The 27,613-nt window shown below is 40.4% G+C and overlaps 1 protein-coding gene across 3 annotated transcripts in view; it reads left to right on the top strand.

Moving 5' to 3' along the window:
* ENOX2 (ecto-NOX disulfide-thiol exchanger 2) overlaps positions 1 to 27,613 on the top strand; it is a gene marked incomplete at its 5' end in the record, with an annotated part of 82,413 nt that overhangs the window by 10,766 nt on the left and 44,034 nt on the right. For all 3 annotated transcript variants that reach the window (XM_079726944.1, XM_079726945.1, XM_079726946.1), the window contains 2 exons: positions 12,330 to 12,485; positions 20,973 to 21,179. In XM_079726944.1, the coding sequence (XP_079583070.1) occupies positions 12,330 to 12,485; positions 20,973 to 21,179 (363 nt within the window). The remainder of the gene's footprint in view (positions 1 to 12,329; positions 12,486 to 20,972; positions 21,180 to 27,613) is intronic.

The raw sequence follows: 27,613 nt of genomic DNA, 5'->3' as shown, positions 1-27,613 counted from the left end.
CATTAATCTCCCAGATTCACTTAATTGTTATCCTACTTAAAAGCATGACAGGACCAAGGCAATCTAGGCCAATCTAGGACCTTGCTACTCAAGTGTGGTCTGCATAACCTGGGAGCTGTTAAGAATCCCAGAATCTCAGGCCACAGCCCAGACCTACTGAATCAAAGCTGCATTTTAACATGATCCTCATGTGATTCATAAGCACATTAAAGTTGAGAAACAGATCTAGAGTGATGCCACTTAGGGTTGTTGTGATAATTAAATTGTGCTTAGTACAATTCCTGGCACATAGTTAGTGCTCAAAAATGTTGGCTATTAGGGCTTCCCTGGTGGCACACTGGTTGAGAGTCCACCTGCCGATGCAGGGGACGCGGGTCCGTGCCCCGGTCCGGGAAGATCCCACATGCCGCGGAGCAGCTGGGCCCGTGAGCCATGGCCACTAAGCCTGCGCATCCGGAGCCTGTGCTCCGCAACGGGAGAGGCCACAACAGTGAGAGGCCCGCGTACCACAAAAAAAAAAAAAAAAAATGTTGGCTATTAAAATACTTTAAAAATTATTATTAATATATTTCTCATAAACATTTCCAAAGGGGGTATTTTTTTTATTTCATTTTTCTTCATTATTTTATTATAATAGAATTTAAACTAAAATCTTATATATTATTTTATAGCTTTATATAGAGTGGTCCTGAATCACAATCACAATCACTCTAGACTATCCCTTATAGTCTAGAGTGACTAGATTATCTGATTTGGCTTAAATATTACCAATTTATGGAAGACTGAACCTTATGGGTATATGTCCCAGAAAAAATCTTGAGGCCAGACCTACTCTGATACTAAGAGGACTAAATGTTAGCTTAGATTATTTGTAAATTACCACATTTAAACATAACTCTATGCTCACAAAGTAATCTTCAGTGCTTTGCCACCCATCTATAATGTGGAACAAAAAAAGGCCTAACATTGAGAGTAAAAAATCATCCAGGCCATCGTTACAGGCCCAAAGCTGTGCTGGGGTCAATATCAGGCCTAGAAAATTGGGGTAGGTTTTCATAACAGTAGCTCAGAGGGCTATTTCTGCAGAGACAGTACCTTGCTTAGTACAGGCCTCAAAGACAAACTGCTCGGGTTAAATCCTGGCTCTGCCACTTGCTAGTTATGTGACCTTGAGCAAGTTACTTGACCTATCTGTACCTCAGTTTTCTCATCTGTGAAATGGGGATGGTTATAGTATCTACCTCATAGGATTGCTGTGAATGTTAAATAATATACTTAGCACAACGCTTGGTATATAATAAGCACTCAATGAAGGTTAACTGGTGCCATTATTATTGCTATTAGTCATATTACATGTTATTTAAGATAAAGGAAATACTAACATACTTCCTTCAAATAGCTGCTAAGCTGCCATTTAGATTGAAAGTACTTGGGTACTAGGCAGCCAGTGTCAGCGCTAATCACATCCACCCCAACTAGACATTTGAAACCTCAAGAGTGATTTTAATTTCTACTTCAAGCCCCTTTGCCTCCCTCTTGTTTTCTTAAGGACTATGAAGAAATGGCTTCTCATGGTCCCCTTCAACCTTGTGACTCAGGGATCATTTAGCTATGCTCCAAGGAAAGTTACTTGGGTTTTTGGAAACCTGGTCTTAGAAATACTGATATTTAGTTCTCTTAAAAGTATACAGGGCAGGGCTTCCCTGGTGGCGCAGTGGTTGAGAGTCCGTCTGCCGATGCAGGGGACACGGGTTCGTGCCCCGGTCCGCGAAGATCCCACGTGCTGCGGAGCGGCTAGGCCCATGAGCCATGGCCGCTGAGCCTGCGCGTCCGGAGCCTGTGCTCCGCAACGGGAGAGGCCACAGCAGTGAGAGGCCCGCGTACCGCCAAAAAAAAAAAAAAAGTATACAGGGCAATAGCACTAGGCTGAGACATACTTTGTGAAGCTATGTGTAAAATCACTTCAGTTGTATGTGAAATGATTTTTCTCCTCTCCATATTATTTTAGGGAAGCAATTTACTCATCAGATTAGAACGTGGGTTCTGGATATAGACTGCCTGGGTTCAAATAAATCCCTGCTCTGCCATTAAATAGCTGTGTAACCTTTGGCAATTTACTTAACCTCTCTATGCCTCAGTTTCTTCATTTGTAAAACAGAGATAATAGCACCTATGATATAGCATTGTTATGAGGATTAATGAGTTAATACATGTAAAGTCTTAGAATGATGCCTGACTCACAGTAATTCCTCAGTGAACTCAGCTATGATTATTATTATTTCAAGTTCCCATCTGATATATGGCTGACAAAAAGTTGAATTATGGCTTATTTCTATTCTTAACAACAATGAAGTATAATGAATGCAGGGGCAAATTTTTCCCTGGAGAAGCACTGGACAATGGCAGGTGAAGAGAACAGTGTGTGTCTGACAATGCTGGTGACTGCTCCCTGTATATCTGGTGGGGGATGTCCAGAGAAGCAGAAAGTTGGCACCACATGCCAATGCTGCTTACCGTTCTTCTTGCTAGAGTCTGGGAAACAGGGGGCCTGCCACCTTTTTATGTAATGTTTTAACTGAATGGGATAAAACATCCCCCTAGTCCTCTTCCTACTGCCCCAAATTCCTTAAAATGGAAAAGGAAGCAAAGGAGCCACATGGAACTGTTTCCTGAGGTCACCCATTGATGGCTTAGTAATTTAGCTACTTTTCTACCCCTTAGAAGGTTTCCTTCTTAGCCAGCAGAGTTTTTCTTTGTCCTGTCTCATCTGGCCTATCTGTGACAACAGAAAAGGCTTTTGGCATTGATGAAAAACAAATGATACATAAGCTTCCTTGACTTCCCCCAGAGAGCTCAAATCCATACTGTCATGGATGCTGAATCTCTTGGACACATACTTGTCATCTGGGCAGTGTCTAGCTTATTATATTCATTGAGCGTGGAGCAGAGACTGGCCATCTCTGGGGTTTGGTGTAGAGCTCCCTTTCATCTAACATGGTGTTTTTTGTACAGCTGCTGTTCAATAAAGTTAATCCACAGTGATGGCAGATTTGAAGGTCCCCTCTGGCCGGCACCTGTCTTTCCTGAAAGATTATTTGCTTCTCCAAGCTCGTCAAATAAGACTAATGTTAGTTTTCACATGAAGGGAGGCACCAAAAAGAGTCAGGCCACCTTTGGAGCATTGTTCTGCCCATCATTCCCAGATGAATCCAAGAATGGACCGATTAAAGGGTACTCACTGAATACTGTGTGCTGCTTCCTTTATTTTCCCCTAAATTAAAATATCCTTATCATCCAAGTGTGGAGCCTGTGAAGTCCCAAAGAAGAAGTGTCCCTCATTATGGTGTCTCCACTGTATTGACTATGCCTCCTCCATAATGAGAGATGTTGGAAAATATGACTCATGGCCCTTATTCCCAGAGCAAGACGCTGCCCATCTATGAGAATTGTCATTCTTAAGGAGGCAGTCACTGGACGCAGCAGGCAAACTCTGATGAGAACAGAAAGAAAGAATGAAGGTGTGTGACACATGATAGGCCACTGTTCTTCAAGCTCCTCAAGGAGGCCTGGACTTGGGTTTCTATTATTTTAATATCTTTCACAAATAGAATATGCTTTCAGTGGCAGATAATGTTGAGATCCTGAAAAAGGAGAGCACTGTTCATTATCATGGTGGACACTTCACCAAGAGCCAATGATATATAAACCACTCTACCAAATAGAACTAATGTCTCTCCAAATCAAGCTTGAATCCTACCAAGTGATGGGACTCTCAGGATTCCCCCATGGAAACTATTATGAAGAGTCCAGTAGAGTGAGATGGTTTATTCATTCATTCATACAAGGAATATTTACTGAGGCCTGCTGTAAGCAAGATACTGCGAGGATCCCTGGGGATAAATCAGTGAACAAAAAAGAGAAAGATTCCTTCCCTCATAGTGACTAGAGTACTTTTAGAACCCCCCATATTTTATCCCTAATAAAACCTGTTCTCATTTGTTCCCATATTTTATCCCTAATAAAACCTGTTCTCATTTGAGCTGCCTCTTGACCCTCAGCACTCAAAGGCTTCCTAAACATTTTGTTCATTTGTGCTTTTATTCACCCATCCATGAATTAAAATATATTGAGCTAGGTCAAGGGGATACCAAATGGGCCTTCAAGCTCAGAATCCAGTGGCAGGGCAGCAAAGTCCATATCACTACACTACAATGTAGCAAGTGTCATAGTAGATACATGTAGAAAAGTATTGTTTTAGCCAGGGTAGGATGGAGGGGGTACTAGGTGGGTAGTGGTGATCAGGGAAGGTTGACAGAAGTGGCAACATTTGAGCTCAGTGTCCAGGGATTTATAAGAAAGTGTCAGGTGGAAGAAAGGAACTAAGAACAGCCTAAGCAGAGGAAGTGGTACACCAACGACCGGAAGGTATGCAAGACTATACAGTGTGGGGAAAATGGTTAAATACTGAGCAGATTTACATCACCCCATTTCACAAAATATTTGAGGCAGATTATAAGAAAGATTACAGTAAAAGAGAAAAATTACAAGTAAAATAAACCATCATCTGGGAAAATATAAATGAGAAATAGAAGGGGAGGCCCCGGTAGGGAGGTTAATTAGAATTCAGATATGTAGGTCATAGGATCCCACCCAGTTTCTAAAGGTGAACTGCACTTGTGACCAGGTAGCCAAAACAAAAAGGGAAACCTGATCAGTTATATAATTTGCATTTTCCCTGAAGAGAAAATATACCAGTCCTCAGGAGAAATCAAACTTTTCATGGCCCTTAACACTTGTGTGTGTTTGACACTTTAGCTCTGAAAGACTTTTTTCATAGGGATCTTCATACATAAGGGTGCACACTAAGTGAGGTAGTTGAGTCATCTCCAAACACTGGGCTGGAGCCCAGGACCAGTTGATATTGCTTTTTCTCATCCACTGCAAAATGTAGAAACTAAGAATATAGTGAATTTTTCATGAAGCTAAATTTGCTCAATTGAAAGGACTGTTCTTTATTCGGAGATTATAGATTTCATATATTTTTGGTTTTGAAATGTTCTGTCTTTTATGAATTGCATGAATGGTACGTGGTTAATTTTTGTTACTTTTTTCCATGTCTTTTCTTAGCAAATTAAGAGGTTGGCAACCTTAAATATATATATGTATATATATATATATTTTATTCATCTCTAAAATCCAGAAATCTAGGAACCAAAGATGTAGTGTGAAATGTCCTCCCTAATGCCTTTCGAAAGATGTTCACAGCATCCCTAGATGAGAGTCAGGGGCATGACCCTGAATCTGTCAAATGTTGTAACAAGGCAAGAACACAAAGAACAAAATAGGAAGGAATAGGGGGAAGGTGGACTAGATACATAGATATTTGCAAAAACTTATACTAATGAAATAAAGCTTCATTGGTTGAAATTTGGGATCAAAGTTGATATTTATTAGGGCGAGTCTTTATGAGCTGAAATTATGCCACATAACCCGCCTAAGCCCAGCTTGCTGCCTCATTTGTCATTGTACGTGAACCAGGCCCTACCCCAACTTTCCAACTGACCTGAAACAAGGGTTTTGATGAGCTTCTGGAGAAGCAAGACAGATTTTGGTAGAATTTGAGAGTCATTGTGCAAAAATTTAGAAACTTGTGTTCTATTTCCAAGAGGGCTTGTGGCAAGTTCAAGGTCATCTCACAGCTCAGCCAAGCTCTCCTTAGAAATCTGTGTTCTCTCTTCAGGTTGGCTTCCTGAAAAGTCTTTTCAAGAATCTGTGTAGAGAGGAGGCAGCCAGGACTGTAGTGAGTTAAAATTTCTCAATACCCAGGCATAATTCTTAATTTTCCAATGAATTTTGTAAGAACTCTAAAGAAATGGCAATAATGTACCAGAAATGTATACCTGAATTGGAATCATAATTTTCTATAAAATAGCTTAATTATGCATATATAATTAGATCCTATTTGGAACGTTTATTTTAGACTAATCCATAGTTGCATTTCAGTGGTTTTACTGTGAATACAAACTACCTCCTGGTGATCAAGGGTCTCTGGAATACCTAAAAGATTGGAAATGCCTTTAATGGACCTGTGGGGGGGGGACTTGGGTGGGGAGAAGTCACTAAGTGTAAGCAGAGGCTTTCTGAGTGTATGAAGAGGACTCCAGCCAGCCAGAACCAGGTCCAGTTCTGAAAAGGTAAGCAGGATAGTAAATATGTTAGCTCCTATATCTGCCTATCTCCAGTTCATACATTGCCACAATTCCAACTTCTGTGAGTCAAAGTTGAGACTTCAGATTTAGAACAGAGGGCTCTAAATTATCTAATGCTGTGACAACACATATATTGAATATCTCAACAGGAAGTTCTGGCTGTAGAGATAAGCAACCCTATGGTAGCCTTTTGAACAGGAACATTTGAAGGACTCTACAGGTTGAGTAGGTAGATAACAGAGCTTAGTCTGACAAGAAGTATCTTTTTTTCCTGTGGACCCATGGACTTTGTGAGAAGCAGTGTAGACTAATGATTGAGAGCATAACTAGTAAAAGCCACCTACTGTGTGGCCTTACTGTGTTATCTCTGTAAGTTTCAATTTCCTCATCTGTAAAATAGGGAATAATAATATTGGTCATCCCTTAGGATTGTTCTGAAGTTCAAATGAGATGATGTGTATAAAACCTGGAAATTCATATACACCTGATCAATGGGCAGTAGTATTATGGACAGCATCCTCTTCCCCTGCCACAAAAGTAGATGTTGCTGTCTATAGGAAGAAAGCCATCATGAACTGGCCTGCCAGAAAATATCAAGGGTTGAACCATAAAATTGGCATATGTGGTGTCTTTGTCAGGCATCAAAGATGGGCAACCTCTAAGGTTTCTAGTGTTTTGTAGACATCTGTAGTCTTTGTACATCTGGTAGTGTGTTGTCATCTGGCATTGTTCCAACTGGTCCTTCTACACAGCAATAGTACAGTGACAACAATTGCTCAAAGGCAGTGGCTGTGGGACCCTGCTGGATCCCAAAGCACCTTTTCAATAATCAGAAAAATAATGTCAGTCTAGTTAGGTGCTTAGTGTACTTTCTATTTTAATTACTTGAAAATAGCTAACTCTATTAACCAATCACACCCCACTCCTCAGACGTGCTGCATATTCTGCTTACCTATTGCTGTATGACAAACACATTATAACTTAGTGGCTTAAGACACAATGACTTTATTATATTTTAAGATTTTTCTGGATAAAGAGTTTAAGCAGGACTCAAATGGGCAATCCACCTGTTCCACATGGTATCAACTGGGATGCCTCAGCTGTGGTGGGATAGTCTGGAGGTTCCAATACAACTTTATTCATACTCATGGCACCTTGGCAGGGACAGATAAAACACCGGGCTCAACTGGATCCCTCCCTTTCCATTTACACTAAGGCCCTCTCCACATGGTCTCTCCAGCATGGTAGTCAGACATGTTACATTGTGACTGAAGCTCCCATAGCAAGTGTTCCCAGAGACGAGTGGAAATTTTATCTCTCTTAAGGCCTGGCCCTGAAAACAGGCACAGCATCCCTTCTGCTGTATTCTATTGGTCAAAGTGGCTCTAGAGCCCATCCAGATCCTCAAGGGGATGGGGCATAGACCTCACCTCTTGACGGGAGGGGAAACAAAGAATTCGTATCCACCTTTAATCTGCCACACTTGCAAAAAAGAATAATATAGAAGCATTTTGTTATTTGTCTGCCATGTTTTTCAGCATACCTGTTTCACCTTATACCTGTAATTAAATTAATTCATTAAAACAGTTACCATACTACATTGAGAGGCAGTGCAGTGGTTAAAAGCATTAGAGTTAAACTAACCTGGATTTGAATCCTAGGTCTTGCCTAGGTTATTGGCTGTGGAACCTTGGGCAAGTAACTAAACCCTTCTGAGCCCCAGTTTCTTTGTCTATAAAATGAAGGATAATAACAGTACCTAGCCCACTGGTCTTTTGGAATGAGATTATATAAAATGCCTAAGCACAGTCCCTAGCACAATGGAAGCACCCAATAAACAATTATAGTGATGATAATAATAATTGATGATAAAGCATTATAATTGTTTGCATGGCTGTTCCCAAACTATACTCTGAAGTCAAGGATTTTATCTTATTCCTTCAACCCCAACACCTGCAGAGGGGCTGGCATCAAAATACGGAAGGACATACAAATGGTTAGACATATGGATGACTGGACAAATGACATTTTCCTCCATTGTAGCTCCCTGGCTCAGATGTATACAGAGAATGGAGGATGATAATATTGCTAGATAACTACTCTAGGTTGAGTTAAGTGCAAGTTGCTAGGCAGCAGGAAGACTTAAGGCTACACTGAAACATTGCTTAAAATCATATAATAGAGATGTAATAGAGCTGCAACTCAGAGGAGCAAGGTGGTGCAACTGAAAAACAGCATTTGCAGCATTTCCAGTAAGCTGGGAGTTTGGAAAGTACATGAATCAAAAGAGGGACTACAAACCAACATCTTATGACATTTCCATCGATGGCAGTGCCAAGAGTAAAGAAGGCAGTAGGGAAAAGGCATTAGAAGAAGAGATGGTGGTAAAAGCAAAACAGAACAGGGTATTTATTGTGAAAGGACTTTAGGGGAATACCCTGGCCTTTTCCACAACCCTTTTTAAAATTATTTATTTATTTATTTATTTATTTATTTATTTATTTATTTGGGCTGCGCTGGGTCTTACTTGCGGCACCCGGGATCTTAGTTGCAGTATGTGGGATCTTTCTTTTTTTAGTTGCGGCATGCAGACTTCTTAGTTGCAGCATGCAATCTCTTAGTTGCGGCATGTGGACTTCTTAGTCGCAGCATGCATGTGGGATCTAGTTCCCCAACCAGGGATCAAACCCTGGACCCCTGCGTTGGGAGCGTGGAGTCTTACCCACTGGGCCACCAGTGAAGTCCCTCCACAACCCTTTTATAAAATGATTTCAAATCTCCTTCAGAAGTTTAAATTCCTAACATAAGTGGTAATACTTTGTACGTGTTGGCTGTACTCCTCAAGCCAGAACAGGGACTGAAAAAGGGAGAGAATTTCTCTGGTGTTCTATTCCCAGTGTATTTTAGTGTTGGACTTCTTTGATTTTTTTCAGATTCTGTAATACTTGTATAAGGCCCATGATTTCAGATGGTTATTTTCTTGGTTGGTATTGGAAATTCAAGTCTACTTTGGTCTTAATGGTTGAAGATAAACAAAATAAATAATCAATGTGATAGGAGCCCTTGAAATGTCATGTACAATGTACATTCTGCCCTCTAGCAAGCCCTACTAGGCATGTAGCCTATGGAACTCTTGGCATATTGAATGCAAAGAAGAAAGGGAGTTTATCTACTCTGGCTTTAGCCATATGTCATGAATACACTTGCTTTTAAATGAATTTCATAAAATATTAATGTAATCATACCAAACAGCACAGTGGTGAGTACATCAGTCAGGAGTTATATTTATCCTGTGTATTTGTTTTTTGTTTGTCTCCATTTATTAGTAGACAGTACATGGAGACAGGCATTTCTTTCTCAGTCGAAGTGGCAGAGCTTGTTTAATGAACTGATGTTTCTGTAATCTGTGGTAAGGTAGAGTTGTGAGTGACAGAACTATATGAATAACAATGAGGAGGCAGGCAGAACAATAAAAGGAAGACAAACATTTCAGTAGGGGGGAAAATAAATGGGATTGTTTAGTTGGCACACAATCTAATCTGATCTTTTCCTACTGAAAATTAACAGTTTGTAAATGGGGGAGATAATGTTAACAATTTTTCCAAAATCTTATACACAAGGAATCAAATTTTCCAAAGACATAAATGGCATTCTTAACCACAGTGCTCTCATTCTACAGCATAGGAACACAGAGTGTCAGGGCTCCTAAGTTCTCCAAGATGGAAAAAAAAACCTGGACGCCCTGTCCCCCTGCATAGAGCATGACATATAGGAGGCTATCACAAATGTTTCTGGGATGTGGAAGTGAATGCCTGAATAAGTGAATGTATTAGTGTGTGGACGCATGTTTTGAATGGAAGGAAGGAAACACCTATCAGGACCACCATGTATCATGCCAGAGGTTTTCATATCTGTTCTGTCCTTTCATCCTTTGAGCTAAATGTCATTATTTATCCCTACTTTTACCAAAAAGGAGATGGAGGCACACAGATAGTAAGAAACATCCCTCAAGATCATATAACTAGCATGTGGAGGAGAGTAGAGATGAGAGTCACAGGGAGGGAGGGAAGGAGTGTGTGTGTGTGTGTGCACACACACAGGCATGTGTGAATACTTGCATGTTGGGTGAGATAACGTATGAGGGCTAAAAGTAAATTTGTTTTCAGAAAAATAAAATTTCCTCTTAGAAGAAAATTCTTTCTTCCTAAACATGTTCAAGGTCTTGGCATCTCAGCACGACAGGCATGTGGGAGGATGGGGAATGCCCTAACTCTCTTGGACTGGCTTGCAATGGGAGGTGCTCATGTGCCACCCACCTGCCTATCCTCCCAGTCACAAGACTGTCTCCTTCTGGGCCTATTGTACTTGAAGTCCTGCTTCTGTATGAACCGCAGTTTCTTCCCATTGTTTAGATACACCTCCTTCAACATCTTAGAGAACCACCCAGGGACTTCAGAGCCACCTTGAGGACATACTTAAAGGCACTGTCCCTTGGGCCTGAGTGGTGAGCAGGGTAAAGTCTGGGGGAGTAGGACCTGCCACTGCTACCATGACTACCCCTACATTATCAGAACTCCTCATGCAATATTTTCTTTGTTTGCAATACACCGTGCATTCTATAACAGAGGACAGGGGTGAGAGGTGAAGAAATAAAGTAGAATGCACTCCCTTCTCTCAAAGAACATGCATTTTGTTATAGAGACAAAATGTAAACAATGAAATCAGTACCGCCTTTAGACCCAGGTAAGCGGGGCCCCTGCCATGGGCCCTCACATCAAGGGACCCCGAGCTTTGGAATGACTGTCCAGATATTTTCTAAGTCCCTCTCCAGAGCTGAGGACTGGCCAGGTAGATAGTGCCATCGGGGTAGGTGCCCCAAGTCCAGAGCAGCTCCTCTGTGGGTCTTGATGGCAAGAAGCAGCTTTCTCAAAATTTTCTAGGTTCCCCTCCAGTGCCTGCGATTCACAAAGGCCTGCAGTGTCATCTAAGCAAGGAGCCCCAATCTCAAATTGAACCTATGTGGACCTCAGTCCCCATTTCTCCCTTTGAGGCACTCTTCAATCCTTTACCCTTCAAATCCATTTACTCAAGTAAATGCCCCCAAGAAGCTTCAGAACTTGTGCCTGTGGAGTCCTCCCAGAGTCTTGGTTCCAGGAGAGTATCCTGGCAAGTAAATCACTCCAGCTGTATGGTATGGTATTTCTTTCATGGTATCGAATGGGCTACCAGAATAGTGTTGATGCTGATTTGTGGTGAATCAATTGTGTATCTAGACAAGCCCCACAAAATATGTTTTGGGAGCTCCCACACATCCTAGAAGCACCCCTGAATGAAACAAAAGATGATGCAAACTAATATTCGGTGGCAACAGGTGTAGGACAGTTTTTAGATAAAGAGATAAGAATGAACCAGTATTATCTGGAAAGGTGGGACTTTAAGCCAGGCCTTGAAGCATGGGGAGAATTTGGGGAGTCTTGAATGACTCCAGGCAGGCAGGGAGAACAACAGGAACAAAGGCACAGAGAATAGTTATTTACTGAGCATTTTTGTGCTATGCATTATGCTAGGCGCATTTCATTCATCATTTTGTTTATTCCTCATAGCTCCCTGTAGAAGTAGGTGGAATTAACCCCGGTTTGCAAATGACGAAACGGAGGTTCAAAAGATTCATCCTGCTAATCAAACGGTAGAACTAGGACCCAGGTCTTTCTGAACCCCAAAACTGTATGCTCTTAACACCATGCTATACTGCAAAAAGACAGGAAGTGTTACAAGGGACAGCAAAAAGCCTTGTCTGAATGGAGCAGAGGGTGTGTGTTGGAAAGTAGTGGAAGGAAAGATCAATGGACAAGGCGCGGTCATATTACAAAGGGCCTTGGATGTCAAAATGAGAGGTAGAGACAAACAGGCACTGGGCAAACAAAAACAAGCAGGCCTAGCCCAAAAGGAAAATGCACAATTATAATATTTAAGACCTGGTAATGCTAATAACATGTTTTCTTAAATATTTTGCCTCTGTCTTAGAAAGACCTTTGGTTTGAAGCTTATAAGGTAGCATTCTGCCTCTACTTGATCTTGCCTGGTGTAATTTATTGTTCTCTCTTTCCTCTCCTTTTTAAGACTTTGATCCTGCTCTTGGAATGATGACTGGAATTCCACCAATAACTCCAATGATGCCTGGCCTGGGAATAGTACCTCCTCCAATTCCACCAGATATGCCAGTAGTAAAAGAGATCATACACTGTAAAAGCTGCACACTCTTCCCTCCAAATCCAAGTAATATTCTGCTTTTTCTCCACACAAGTCACAATGTTTTGGTGTCTCAGTCCCTTGGTTATTTGTTTTTGTGTTAAGAATGCTGTCAGGGCAATTAATGCCTGTAAAGTGCTGGCTTCTGGGAAGGAAACTGGCTTTGGGATTGAATTCAAAATATAACACTCCTGACACAGCTTAAAGTAAACTAGTGTTCTAGTTCCTTTTTAGAACTTGAATTTTGTTGAAAGGGGGCTCAGGTTATTTGGGTGGGGAAAACACTAACGGATAAGCCTCCCTTAGTTCTCTGCTGAGAGCATGGCAAAAGTGCCATTTTTGTTAACAGCCCCAAGACTTCGTAAAGGTGAATAGAAAGAGCAAGTGCTATGGGAAGAGTAGGAATTTGGTATGTTGACTTATCTTCTCCAGAGCCCACCAACTGTGTCTGATGAAGCCTTGATTATAAACCCCAGTACTTACTCCTGCCTGTCTCTGGTATATTCTCTTGCACTCAGTGACCTCTCAGCAATAAGGTCATGTGATTTAGGGACTCTCACAGTCTCTTTATGCACCCATCTGATCTGCTTCTGTCTTGTTTCTTCATTAGACAGTATCTTTACCATCAATTCCTTCCCCTCTCTCCCACCTAGCATTTCATCCAGGTCCCTGTCACCTCTCCAGCCCAACTCCAAGCTTACCGTCTCCCAAACACTTCCACGTGGAAGGTGCTGAAATTAAAACGGTAGTTAATCTTTCATTGTTCTAATGCATTTCCAATGAAGTATTAGGGGCTAAATCCAATGGATACTTTTTAGTCCTTAAATTACTTTATTTCTCTACTATATTTAGAACTAGTGACCCCTTCATCCTTCTTGAAACATTAGGTCATTTGAAGGTGTTAGAATGACCACCAGAGAGATTATATAGATCAAGAAGGAGGATGACCAAGCATGGCACCCTAAGGAATTCTAACATTTCAAAATTTAAGAGAGAAAGGGGAGTTTGCATTTCTGTACACCCCTTAGCAGCAAAAGTCCTTAAAGCACTTAATCTTTACTGTTTCCAGTTCTTCTCCTCTTCTCTCTTAAATCTTCTTCATTTGGGCTTTTGCCCCACCCCTCTATCAAAATGCTTGCTTAAGAACACTAATGTCTATAGCACTAATAAAGTTAGTTAGACAAGTATTCTCTTTCATACCTGGAAACCAGTCTTTTATAAGGACCATGACAATTATATTTACATAATATGCTTTTAAAATATTTGATAAATTGATAGACAATAATGATACCACATTATAATACGTATTTATTTTATGTTACTAGTTGCTATAAACTTTCTCATACCTTTAAAAAAAAAGAACACTAATGACCTCACAATACTAAATCCAGTGGTCAATTCTCACTTCTCTTCCAGTTGATTACTCCTTACTCACTGATATACTTTTTCACTTGGCTTCCAGGATACCACACTATTGGTTTTCCTTCTCACACTGGTCATTCCTTTTCAGTCTCCTTTGCTGATAACCTTCTGTTCTCGCTGACTTCTTACCATTGGAGATCCCCATGACTCAATCCTTGGACCTCTGCTCTGTACTCATACCATTGATGAGCTCATCCAATCTCATGGCTGAAAAAAAAGTATGCCAGTGATACTCTAAATTATATTTTTAGCTCAGAGCTTGTCTCTGAACCCCAAACTCATATCCTACTGCTTATTTGATATCTCCGCTTACATGTCAAAGAGACATCTCAAGTTTAATATGTTTGGAACAAAACCCCTAATATTTACCCCCAAACCTTCTCCACTAGTATCCTTCTCCATCTCAGATAATGGCAACTGCATTCTTTCAATTACTCAGCCAAAACTTAAGTGTAATCCTTACCTACTCTCTTTCCCTCACACGCCATATTTAATCTGTTAGAAAACTCTGTCGGGTCTACCCTAAAACATATAACTAGAATTCTACTACTTTCGTGATAATTACTGCTATGACCCAGTTTATGCCCCCATAATACATTTTCTGAACTATTGCAATAGCCTTCTAATTGGTCTTCCTCTTTCACCCTTCCCCCCTACAATGTATTCTCAAGAGGGCAGGCAGAGTGATCCTTTTTAAAACCTAAGTCAGACTATGTCCCTCCTCTATTCAAAACCCTTTAATGGCTCCCTGTTTTACTCAAAATAAAGGCCAAAGTCTGTTTAATGGCACAGAAAGACCTTTTTTTTAAAAAACATCTTTATTGGAGTATAATTGCTTTACAATGGTGTGTTAGTTTCTGCTTTATAACAAAGTGGATCAGTTATACATATACATATGTTCCCATATCTCCTCCCTCTTGTGTCTCCTCCCTCCCACCCTCCCTATCCCACCCCTCTAAGTGGTCACAAAGCACCAAGCTGATCTCCCTGTGCTATGCAGCTGCTTCCCACTAGCTAGCTATTTTACATTTGGTAGTGTATATATGTCCATGTCACTCTCTCACTTTGTCCCAGCTTACCCTTCCCCCTCCTCGTGTCCTCAAGTCCATTCTCTAGTAGGTCTGTGTCTTTATTCCTGTCTTAAATGGCACAGAAAGACCTTTAATGGCAAAGAAGGTCCTCCCTCTCTCACATTATCTCTTTGACTTTGTCTCTTACCACTCTCCTTTCCATCACACATTGTTCCAGTTATGCTGACCTCCATGCTGTTCTGTGAACACACCAGGCACTCTTCCATCATAGGGCCTTTGTATTGGCTCTTTCCTCTGCCTAGAATACTCTTCTCCTAAATATCTGCATGGCTAACTCACCTGCCTCCTTCAAGTCTTTGCTGAAATGTCTCCTCTTCAGTAACCCTGACAACCTATTTAAAAGTTCAGCCCTCCCTGCCACACTCCCAATCCTACTTACCCTCTCTATTTTTCACTTAATACTTAATACCTTTTAACAAACTATGCAATTTATAGAATGTAAACTCCACAAAAGCAGGAAGTTTTGTCTATTTTGTTCACTGATATATCCCCAGCACTGAGAAAAGTATCTGACATATAGTACGTGTTCAATAAATATCTCTTGAGTGATGGAGGGATGGATGGATGAATACAAAAGGAGAAGTCAGAGGTCTAGAAATCAAACCAAGAGAGCATGAGGTAATTACACCACATGCTGACAACTTCTAAATCTATTTTTTCAACCCATGGCTCTCTTCTGAGCTTCAGGCACATATAGCCAACTGACCACTAGACTTTTCCAGGTGTATCTACTTCAAATGTGCAAAAAACAGCATTATAGTATAGTGAACAAACTACTAGATTAAAAGTCGAGAGAATTGTGTTTTACCCCCAGCTCTGTCACCAACTACCTGAGGGATCTTGGGTTAGTCGCATGACCTCCCCAGGTCTCAGTTTCCTTGTCTGTAAAGTGAGGCTATTGGGTTAGATTACCCTAGATACCTCCAAGGTTTCATCCAGTTCTAAAAATATGATTCTTGACATTAAAAATGTAGCTACCACAATAATTATTCACCTAGGCAAAAGTCCCTCAAAATGTATTAGGAAAAGCAAGAGCAAATTGGTAGGTGGCCCATAGAGCTTTGTGCCTTCAGTAGAACAGGCAGTATGGTATAATAATCAAGAGCCCCAATGTGACATAGGCCTGGTTTCATATCCCAGATCTCCATACTAAATAGCCATGAAATCCTGGGTACTTAACCTCTCTGATCTAGACTAGGCAAAATCAGTTCTGGTCTAAAAATTCAGCAGATCAAACTAGACTGGAGCTGACTGTGCACCAGTCTCCTAAAGATAAATGGTGAATTGTCCTAGGAGCAACATCCTCTGATTCCTAGGAGTCAGAGGTATGGCAAAAGAAAGCTCTCTGGAACACAGGTACTTTTTTTCACAGGGTGGCTATCAGAGATTTACTGCATTCCCAATTAACAGTCCTCAGTTGGTGGTATAAAAGGACAGCACCCTCTCTCCAGAGAACTCAATTCTCTCAAGATTTTTCACTTCAGCTGATAGACCTTCTGTATGGAGAGGTTTCATTTTTCATCTACTGTGAAATAACAGTGAACGTGGAATAAATGGTGGAATATCATCTGCTATCTGTATGCAGGCATGTGGGAAAGCACCCAGGAGCCAGAAAAAGAGCAATCATTTCATTTTACCATCTCAAAACAGGCTGAACTCATTTTGGCTCCTAGGGCTGGGTTCTATAAAGAAAATTAGAGAAAATGGATAAATTGAGAATTAATAAAGATTCGCTGGCCTTCTGATTACTTCCAATCAGTTGGGATTACATTAAAATATATCTGACCCCTGCTGATTGTCTAGGGGACCTTCAATCTTGGGCTGTCTGATAAAATCAACTCAAAGATTTTGCAGTATGCAAATTCTGGCAAACCAGTTGAGTGATCTGTGATGCTCCTTTGAAAAGCAAGATGCAAGTGGTTTATTGGGCCTCTATGCTGCTCCCTGCCTCACTTCTCAAAGATGAGCAGTGACTTTGATCTTAATGCTGATTGCCCCAACACAGTTCCCCAGAGTGGGTGCTTAGTTGTAATTAGAATTGCTAGAAGCTCCTCCTTTTCCATTACCAGAGATTAGAGTGCTTTATACTCCCAGTTATCTTGCATCTTTTTACATGGAAGTTTCTTCTTCTCCATCTGGAGTGGTGATTGGGGTGTTACAGGAGCTTAGCACATTACCTGATTAATAGGATTAACTCCTATGGAGTTACCATTGCTATGCCCATATCACTGTATTTCAGTGGGATTAGAAAATCGGGCCCAAACAACAAAGTACTTTGAGCTGTTAATTAAAGAACAAGTACTATCCATTAAGGAAGACAGTACAGCCCATTGCCTTGCTGGTGGCATACACCTAAATCTCAGCAAATGCTACATTTACCCAAGGAAAATAAACAAATCCCCAGCATTCTTGACACTACTCTTAGTGGCTTTTATGCGCCTTTACAGTCACCACAGAATAATCACAGCATCTAAATAGGGTGATGGTTTCATCAAGGGAAAGAGCCTTGGTATTGTCAGTATTACATATAACTATAGCAGTAACCAGACATTCCTTAGAGTCTCTCAACGGACCTAAAGGTAAACCTAGGCTAACTCAAATAATATAAAAAGGTGATTATTTGCTTCATAAAAAGATTCTTTATCAAATTCATTTAAATAGTAAACTTCAGAAGGGTTCTAAGGCAGGATTTTATTCTGAAGCCTTAGAAAACATGGCTCTAACTAAATAGATGTTGTTGAAAATTCTTTACCTAATATAGTCAGTGGCCGGGTTGTGTTCCATGGTCAAAATCATGTGTGTCTCCACAGCTGTAGATTCTGAAACTGAGCAGGACACCATGGGCCCTACAGGGTACAAAAGGCCCTCCATGTCCCCTGTTTCTTGTTTGTAGGAAAAGATTTTTGTCTCCTAGGTCTTCCCTGAGTGCCAAAGAGCAGGCACAAGCAGTTACTAATTGGAGAAGTGAAGGAATACAGAAACAAAGGAAAAGCAGTTAAGCAAGATAGCTTGAACAATAATTCAACAATAAAACAGAGTCCTAGTTCCTCTGCAACGAATATGCCCCAGACTGGTTGGAACCAGAAGGTTGATGATTAAGATTCCTGAAACAGGGCTTCCCTGGTGGCGCAGTGGTTGGGAGTCCGCCTGCCAATGCAGGGGACACGGGTTCGTGCCCCGTTCCGGGAAGATCCCACATGCCGCAGAGTGGCTGGGCCTGTGAGCCATGGCCGCTAAGCCTGCGTGTCCGGAGCCTGTGCTCCGCAACGGGAGAGGCCACAACAGTGAGAGGCCCATGTACCACAAAAAAAAAAAAAGAAAAGATTCCTGAAACACCACCCTGTTACCTCACTACCAACCAGTCAGAAGAAAGTCATACACCCTGCAACCCTCACCCCAAATGTTGCCTTTAAAAACCCTTCCATGAAAGCCATCAGGGAGTTCAGGTCTTTTGAGCATGAGCTGCCCATTCTCCTTGCTTGGTGCCTGCAATAAATGCTGTACTTTCCTTCAGCACAACCTGATTTTGGTAGATTGGTTTTACTGCTGGGAGGGTGGGGTGTGAAGCAGACCCAAGTTCAGTTCTGTAACAGTTTCTCTACCAATAAGAGTGATTCCTTCCCAAACCCAGCCTTATCTAAAGATCTGGATAAAGCAAGGAGCTGAGAGTTTAGAAATCCAAGTCTTAGCTATCACTCCACTCCAGACTTGTGGTAGGATTTTAGAAAGCCTCAGAGTGGTAATTAGGAAACCTGAGTTCTATAATAGTAAATAATAATAACACTATAATAACTACAATTTATTGGGAACCTATCAAGTGCTAGGCATTATGCCACATGCAATATAGGCAGTAGATTATCAATTATCCTACAATAACCCTTGTAAGGTAGAGGATAGTATCCCTATTTTAAGATGAAAAAACAAAGTTCTCAGAGGTTATGTAGTTTTCCCAAGGTCATACAGACAGTGAGTAATTAAGGTTTAAATCCAGGTTTAACTGCTCCACGTTCATTTTCCTTCTCTTTCTATCTGATTTGTTGACCTTGAATAAGTTACCCAACCTCAGTCAGCTAAGGTTTTTCCTCAGAATATTATAAGTTTAGGCCAAGTCAGTGGTTTTCAACTATAGCTACACATTAGAGTTGCCTGAGGAACTTCAAGAAAATGATGCACATGCTGCACCCCAGACTAATTAAATCAGACTCATTGGAGGGAGACCCAGGCATTGTTTGACTCCCAAGTTGATTCTAATGTGCTACCAGAGTTGAGAATCACTGGAAGTGTAATATCTAGAATCCTTTCCAGTTCTTAAAAAACTCAGAAGTATAAGTCTCAAGAGATTCTGGATCTCATTTTTCCCTTTTTGGCTAAAGCTATAACCTCTCTAATGTTAGACATTTCAGATTCCTGCTCACTAGGTTATTTTCTTTTCCCTTTAAACTTCTCCTATGGAATGAAATACCAATACAGTGAGTTCTTGAAATTGAAGACATTTAAAATTTTAACAGAAATTTTGTAGGTTCCCTGAATTCCTCTACCCCTTTTACTGACTAAATAGAGGGAAAGAGACCATCATGAGAACTTGATTATTCTGACCCACACTAATAAGCAAAGTGAGGAAGCTTAAGATGCTAATAGCCGAGGCAGCTCTCAAATCATCTGCTTGCCAACTTGGATAAGAATCAGGTGGGGGCCTTGGCCTAATCTACAAGTGAAACTCATTTATTTTTGCATGTGAGCTGTAATCACTGGTTGTCGAGCTCTCCAAATCTTGAGCTGGGAGAATTATTGTTAAGAGCTGAATGGGAAGAACGGATTACACAAAATAAATCCTTGCAGATACAAAACCAACACTAGAAAACCCTTGACCATCATGCTTTGTTTTGTTGGGCTATGAACTGTAGGATTTTGCTTGGGAAATGCTTTGCTACATATAAACAGCAACAAGGAGCTGGCAGATACAACCGGCTTTATGTATAAGTGAGTAGAAAGCACATTTTTTAAGCAGAAGGAAAATCATCTCATTAAATAGGTTTGTTTGTTTGTTTGTTTTGTTTTTTTGCGGTACGCAGGCCTCTCACCGTTGTGGCCTCTCCCGTTGCAGAGCACAGGCTCTGGACGCACAGGCTCAGCGGCCATGGCTCACGGGCCTAGCCGCTTCATAGCATGTGGGATCTTCCCGGAACGGGGCATGAACCCGTGTCCCCTGCATTGGCAGGCAGACTCTCAACCACTGCGCCACCAGGGATGCCCATTAAGTAGGTTTTTAATAACTCTACAGCCAAATTTATCTCACTTTATTTAATGATTTCCCAGATGAGCTTACTTTCCCTCTAAATGCTGCATGATTGGCTCTGGACCTCACCTCTCCAGCAAAGAATCTGAGGAAGAGCTCACTGGTATCAAAAAACAAAAAACCTAAAAGGGATGATCTGTACTCTGGCTGACTTTGTCAACCAAATTATTCTGATAGCTGTAAATATTTTTGTAAATGTTCACCCCTTCACTGTCAAATTAATCCTGAAACAGTTCTTTCTGTAAGCATGAACAGGGAGAATACAATAACTACAAACTGAATTAAACAAACCCTTCTCTCAAGGACACTGGTTCTAAGAATTCTCAAAAGTAGGCTTAAACCGAGTGGGATTTCTTTCCACTAATTGTCTTCTTAATAAAAATGACTGAAAATTGGGCATAGCTGGGTTGTCACAACAAAAGTAAAGAACAAAATTAAAGAACTTTTGATGAGACAGATGGGTCTGAGTCTTTATCCTGTATACATAAATCATGATCACCAAATCATTGAATAAAATAATTCTCAGGTTCAGGCAACCAATTTGCTATGGAGCAGAGATGAGCATCTTGGAGGCCACATGCTTCTGGGACTCTTAGGCAGAAGTCTGGTGGGGATAGTAGGGCTATCTCTGGGACATGTGAAGTTTCTAAGAGGTCTGTCCTAAGCAAACATTTTAATTTCAAATGCTTTTGCACTTATACTTAGATCTTCCACCTCCTGCAACCCGAGAACGACCACCAGGATGCAAAACAGTATTTGTGGGCGGCCTGCCTGAAAATGGTACAGAGCAGATCATCGTGGAAGTGTTTGAGCAGTGTGGAGAGATCATTGCTATTCGGAAGAGCAAAAAAAACTTTTGTCACATTCGCTTTGCTGAGGAGTACATGGTGGACAAAGCCCTTTATCTTTCTGGTAGGTGTTTAGTCATGAGGATTGTGCCCACCAGGCACAGCACACAGATTGGGGATCAGTGTATTTGCACCTGTGGCAGCTAAAGTTTGGGCTTAATGGCAACCTTTCTTGCCTTCATGGATGGAAAATGCATGTTACTACCTGATGTATTCCTTTAAAAGTTCTTAAGTAGTTCCCAGTTGCCTATGGGAAAGCTCCAAAACTCCTTACTTGTAGTATTAAAGGCCTTGATTATCTGTTTTACCTCTCAACATTATCTCCCAATCCTTCCTTCACATACCATGTCCTAACACTAAACTAATTCTAGTTCCCAGAATGTGCCCATGGTGTTTTATGCCTTTTCCTCTGACTAGAATTACCTTTTCCACCCCCACCCACCATACACACATCTTCATACCCTAAAGCTCCAGCTCAATCATAACCTCTTCTAGAAAGCTTTCCCTGACTTCTCTCCCCACTCTTCCCCAGGCTGGTTTGGGTACCCCTTCCTCAGTGCTTCTGCCATGCCTGGTGCTTCCTCCTAACATGACACCTGTAACACCATATGAGAACTGTCTCTTTCTACCTCTGTCTCCTGCAACAGAGAATGAACTCCTTAGGGGAAAGACTGTGTCTTACTTAACTTTGAATCCCCAGCATTTAGCACCTAACCTGGTACAAAAGTAGATGCTCAAAAATAACTGTGGAAGTCAGTTAGTTACCAAATATTTATTGACTGATAATCAGAATGCTAGGTTGCTGAGGATATGGCAAAGACTGAGGCATACAAAATTCTTGCCATCAGGGATATTACATTCTGAAGATGGTAAAATATGATATATATGTAAACAATATCAGGTACCAATAAATGCTATGAAGAAGATAAAAACAGCTAACATACCTGGGGTTGCTAGGAAAGCAAGTATTCTCTAACATTTGAATTGAGATTTGAACAATATGAAGGGGATTGCCATGCAAACATCTGTAGGAGAAGCATTCCAACATAAGGAAGAACAAGTCAGAGACCCTAAGATGAAAATGGACTTGGCATGTTCAAGCAGAGGAGAGAAGGTAAGCATGACTAGAGCACAGTAAATGAGAGAGAGGCAGTGAAGGGAAATGAAGTCTGAGAGGTAAACAGTACCAAATTATGTTGGTCCTTTAATCTACACAGACATACCTTTTTTATCGCACTTTGCCTTATTATGCTTTGCAGATATTGTGTTTTTTTACAACTTGAAGATTTGTGGCAACCCTGCATTGAGCAAGTCTATCAAAGCCATTTTCCCAACAGCATTTCGTCACTTCGTGGCTCTGTGTCACATTTTGGTAATTCTGGGAAAATTTAACTTTTTCATTATTATTATATTTGTTATGGTGATCTGTAATCTTTGATATTACTATTGTCATTGTTTTGGGGTGCCACAGATTGCACCCATCTAAGATGGTGAACTTAACTGATAAATGTGTGTGTTCTGACTGCTCCACCGACTGGTTGCTCCCCCATCTCTGTCCCTCTCCTTGGGCCTCCCTATTCCCTGAGACACAACAATATTGAAATTAAGCCAATTAATAACCTTACAATGGCCTCTAAGTGTTCAAGTGAAAGGAAGAGTCTCTCACTTTAAATCAAAAGGTACAAATGATTAAGCTTAGTGAGGAAGGCATGTCTAAAGCTGAGATAGGCCAAAAGCTAGGCTTCTCATGCCAAACAGTTAGCCAACTTGTGAATGCAAATGTAAAGTTCTTGAAGGAAATTGAAAGTGCTAGTTCAGTGAACACACAAATGATAAAAAACTGAAACAGCCTTATTGCTAATATGGAGAAAGTTTTAGTTGTCTGGATAGGAGATCAAACCAGCCACAACATTCCCTTAAGCCAATGCCTAATCAAGAGCAAGGTCCTAACTCTCTTCAGTTCTGTGAAGGCTGAGAGAGGTGAGGAAGCTGCAGAAGAAAAGTTTAAAGCTAGCAGAGGTTGGCTTATGAGGTTTAAGGAAAGAAGCCATCTCCATAACATAAAAGTGCAAGGTGAAGCAGCAAGTGCTGATGTAGAAGCTACAGCAAGTTATCCAGAAGATCTAGCTAAGATCATTAATGAAGGTGATACACTACACAACAGATTTTCATTGTAGATAAAACAGCCTTCTATTGGAAGAAGATATCATCTGGGACTTTCATAGCTAGAGAGGAGAAGTCAATGCCTGGGTTCAAAGCTTCAAAGGACAGGCACACTCTTTTTAGGAGCTAATACAGCTGGTGACTTTCAGTTGAAGCCAGTGCTCATTTACCATTCTAAAAATCCTAGGGCCCTTAAGAATTATGCTAATTCTGCTCTTCTTATGCTCTATAAATAGAACAACAAAGCCTAGATGACAGCACAACTGTTTAACAACGTGGTTCACTGAATATTTTAAGCCCACTACTGAGACTGACTGGTCAGGAAAAAAAAGATTCCTTTCAAAATATTAATGCTCATTGACAATGCACCTGGTCACCCAGGAGCTCTGATGGAGGTTAATGTTTTCATGCCCGCTAACACAGCATCCATTCTGTAGCCCATGGACCAAGGAGTCATTTCAACTTTCAAGTCTTATTATTTAGGAAATACATTTCGTAAGGTTATAGCTACCATAGATAGGGATTACTCTGATGGATCTGGAAAAATCAATTGAAAACCTTCTGAAAATGATTCACCATTCTAGATGCCATTAAGAACATTCGTGATTCATGGGAAGAGGTCAAAATATCAACATTAACAGGAGTTTGGAAGAACATGATTCTAACCTTCATGGATGACTTTGAGGGACTCAAGACTTCAGTGGAGGAAGTAATTGCAGATGTAGTGGAGATAGCAAGAGAACTAGAATTAGAAGTGGAGCCTGAAGATGTGACTGAATTGCTGCAATCTCATGATAAAACTTTAACAGGTGAGGAGTTGCTTCTTAAAGCTGTGCAAAGAAAGTGGTTTCGTGAGATGGAATCTACTCCTGGTAAAGATGCTATGAAGATTGTTGAAATGACAACAGAAGATTTAGAATATTACCCAAACTTAGCTGTTAAAGCAGCAGCAGAGTTTGAGAGGATTGACTCCAATTTTGAAAGAAGTTCTACTGTGGGTAAAATGCTATCAAACTGCACTGCATGCTACTGAGAATTGTTCATGAAAGGAAGAATCAATTGATGTAGTAAACTTCATGGTTGTCTTAAATTTTAAGAAGTTGCCACAGTCACCCCAACCTTCAGCAGCCACCACCCTGGTCAGTCAGCAGCCATCAACATCAAGGTGACACCCTCCACCAGCAAAACGATTACAACTCTCCCCCAAACTACCCCATCCAGAGAATGGATACATGTATAAGTATGGCTGAGTCACTTTGCTGTGCACCTGAAACTATCACAGCATTGTTAATCGGCTATACTCCAATATAAAATTAAAAGTTTTTAAAAAAAAGATTACAACTCACTGAAGACTCAGATGAAGGTTAGCATTTTTAGCAATAAAGTATTTTTAATTAAGATATTTACATTTTTTAGATGTCATGCTATTGTACATTTCATAGACTACAGTACAGTGTAAACATAACTTCAGTAGGCACTGGGAAATCAAAAACTATGTGTGACCCACTTTCTTGAGATATTCACTTTATTATGGTGGCCTGGAACTGAACCCACAATATCTCCAAGTTATGCCTGTAGTAATGAGTTTATTATTCTGGATACAATGGGAAGCCATTGAAGGATTTTAACAAGTAGGGTGATGTGATCTGATATACATTTTAGAAATATCACTTCTGGGTAAAGAATGGACTGAAGGGTATGGGCAAGTGTGGTGACTAGTGGTTAGTTAGCTAACCATAGCATTAGTCCAATCCAGAAGTGATAGCGGCTTATATACTATGGTAGTTGGAGTGGAGGTAGCAAGAACTACTCTGCATAAAGTCACTTGTTCCTGGTAAAAGTTCAGATTTGGGGAGACTGAGGCAATTGGAATTGGAATGATTTTCTTTGTAAATATTATAAAGTTTCATGGCCGATCCTTTGCTTATTTGAATTGTTATTTTTCTTTATGGGGCAGTGGACAAATAAGATGAAGGCAGAAGACAGAGTAATTGGAAAGGGCATAGAACAATTAACTACTTCCTTCCCTAACTACTAACCCTTCCCTAAGGGTTGACAATTTGGAAGAATTGGGTCCAAGTGCTAGACATTTTACAGAATCTGCATTCACGTAACAGGCGCTTGTTGGACATCTCCTTTGTGTAAGCTATTATGCTAAATGTTGTACAGAGTAGAAAAGGAGTTAAACCTAGTTCTTCCCTTTAATGAACCCTGGGTTAGTATGCAGTCATACATTCATTTATTAAAGAAACATTGAGCACCTGGCATTGCTCAAGACACTGATAAGACACACTCATTGCTAATAATAATGACATTTGAAAGTTATGTGTGCTGTACAAGAAGTATGGTAAAGTGTTATGGAAGTTCAGAGGAGAGAGAGGGAGGGAGGAAGGGAGGATGGGAGGGAGGGGGGAAGAGAGAGAGAGAGAGAATTTGAAATTGTCTGGTTCCTGACTGGGGTTATCAAGGTAAAAGGTAGCATTTAGACCAAGTCTCTGACAAAGAGAAAGCATTTGAATGTGGACAATGGGGCATAGATACAGCATGAGCAAAGGTACAGAGGTGGTAGGTTTTGATGAACGTTCAAGGAAACAATAAGTAGTGGTTTGTGTACTGAGGGGACATGAAAGGAGGAGTGAAAACATCCATCGTTAGTACACTTTGAAAGGCTTAACAGTTGGGTCTTTACTTCTCAGATAACAGGGAATTGTTGAAGAAATTCTTGAACAAGGAAGAAGATTGTTTCTGAAAGATTAATGTGACCGCTCTGTATAAAAATGGGTAAGAGGAGGGGAGGTCAGTTAGATACCTGTTGCAATAGGCCAAAGAAAAGGTAATGAGCATTGGAAAAATTAGGCTGGTAACATGGGAGAGGAGAAGAGGAGGCAGATGTAGAATGCTCTTTTTACATTTGCTAAGTGCTGTAAAATCCAACTACTGAAGATTTAACAGCCCTTAGCAATGATAACAGAGCATTCCACAATAGACTATTTTAATAAAAACTTAAAGGTCTTGAAAAGCCCTGAACAGTTGTACATAAAAGACAACATGCTGCTCAGGAGGTATCCATCTAAATGTCATTGAAATCAGCTCTCCGTTAACAGCCACCTGGAAACATTCTCATGGCTGCCAAAGGAAAGGAGGTTGCACTGTAATGTGAAAACAACGAATTTTTCCCTTTAAATTTGAACCTGCTCCCTGAAAGTTTACACGTGCTAGAAAACTCCTGAATTGGATGGCTGTTCTCCCACTTTGTAAAAGAAAGAGGTTAAAACAAACAAACAAAAATCCCTTAGAAAGGGGCTAGAAATGTAGACATAATTGTTTTTTCTGTTGGAGTTTGAGCACCTTTGGGAGCTGGCATTGTACACAGCACAGCACCTCAGAGCATCACAGTATCTTGTGTATGTTTATGCAAAAGTTTCATTTCCTCCTCTCATTTGATCTTCTCCACAATCCTGGCAGAATAGTCAAGGTAATCATTAATAGCCCCATTTTTCTGGTAGCTCAGATAATTTAATAAGATGAATGGGTGTGAAAGTACATTGTAAACTTTAAAGGGCTCTAGCAAAGTTTACTTATGAAATGTATTTATTCTTCCTCTTTCTAAAAAGAATATTTTAGTGTGACTGGGAATTATTCTTTATAACAGCTTTATTTAGGTATAATTGACATACAATGAACTTCACATATTTCAAAAATACAATTTGATATTATTGACACATACAGCTGTGAAACCATCATCATAGTCAAAATAATGAGTATGTACACCTCTCCCAAAAGCTTCCTTCATGCCTCTTTTGTAATCCCTTCTTCCTAACCCTCCCCAGTTCTCTCCCCAGGCAAACACTGTTCTATTTTCTGTCAGATTAGTGTGCGTTTTCCAGATTTTCATATAAATAAAATCATATGTTTTGTATGCTCTTCCTTCCTTTGTATAGATCCAGATTTCCATTTGGTATCATTTTCCCTGTAATTGAATTTCCTTTGACATTTTCAGTAGTGCAAGTCTGCTTCTGATAAATTCTTTCAGCATTTGTATGTATCAAAAAATTTATTCCACTTTTTTTAAAAGGTATGTTCTCTGGGTATAGGATTCTAGGTTGACAGTTTTTTTTTTCTCTCTCTCAGATGTTGCTCCACTATCTTCTTACTTGCATTGTTTTCAACAAGAAATATGATGTTATCCTTATCTTTTTGTTTCTCTGTACATAAAATGTGTCTTTTGTCTATGGCAGCTTTTAAGATATTCTCTTTATTGCTGATGTTTAGAAATTTGATTATGATGTGCCTTCGTATAATTTTCTTCATGGTTTTCCACTTGGGGTTCATTGA

This window comes from Hyperoodon ampullatus, assembly GCF_949752795.1.
Source record: "Hyperoodon ampullatus genome assembly, chromosome: X".
NCBI classification, from domain to species: Eukaryota; Metazoa; Chordata; class Mammalia; order Artiodactyla; family Ziphiidae; genus Hyperoodon; species Hyperoodon ampullatus.
Note: the sequence above shows the minus strand (reverse complement) of the source record. Positions and strands in the feature narration are given on the sequence as shown.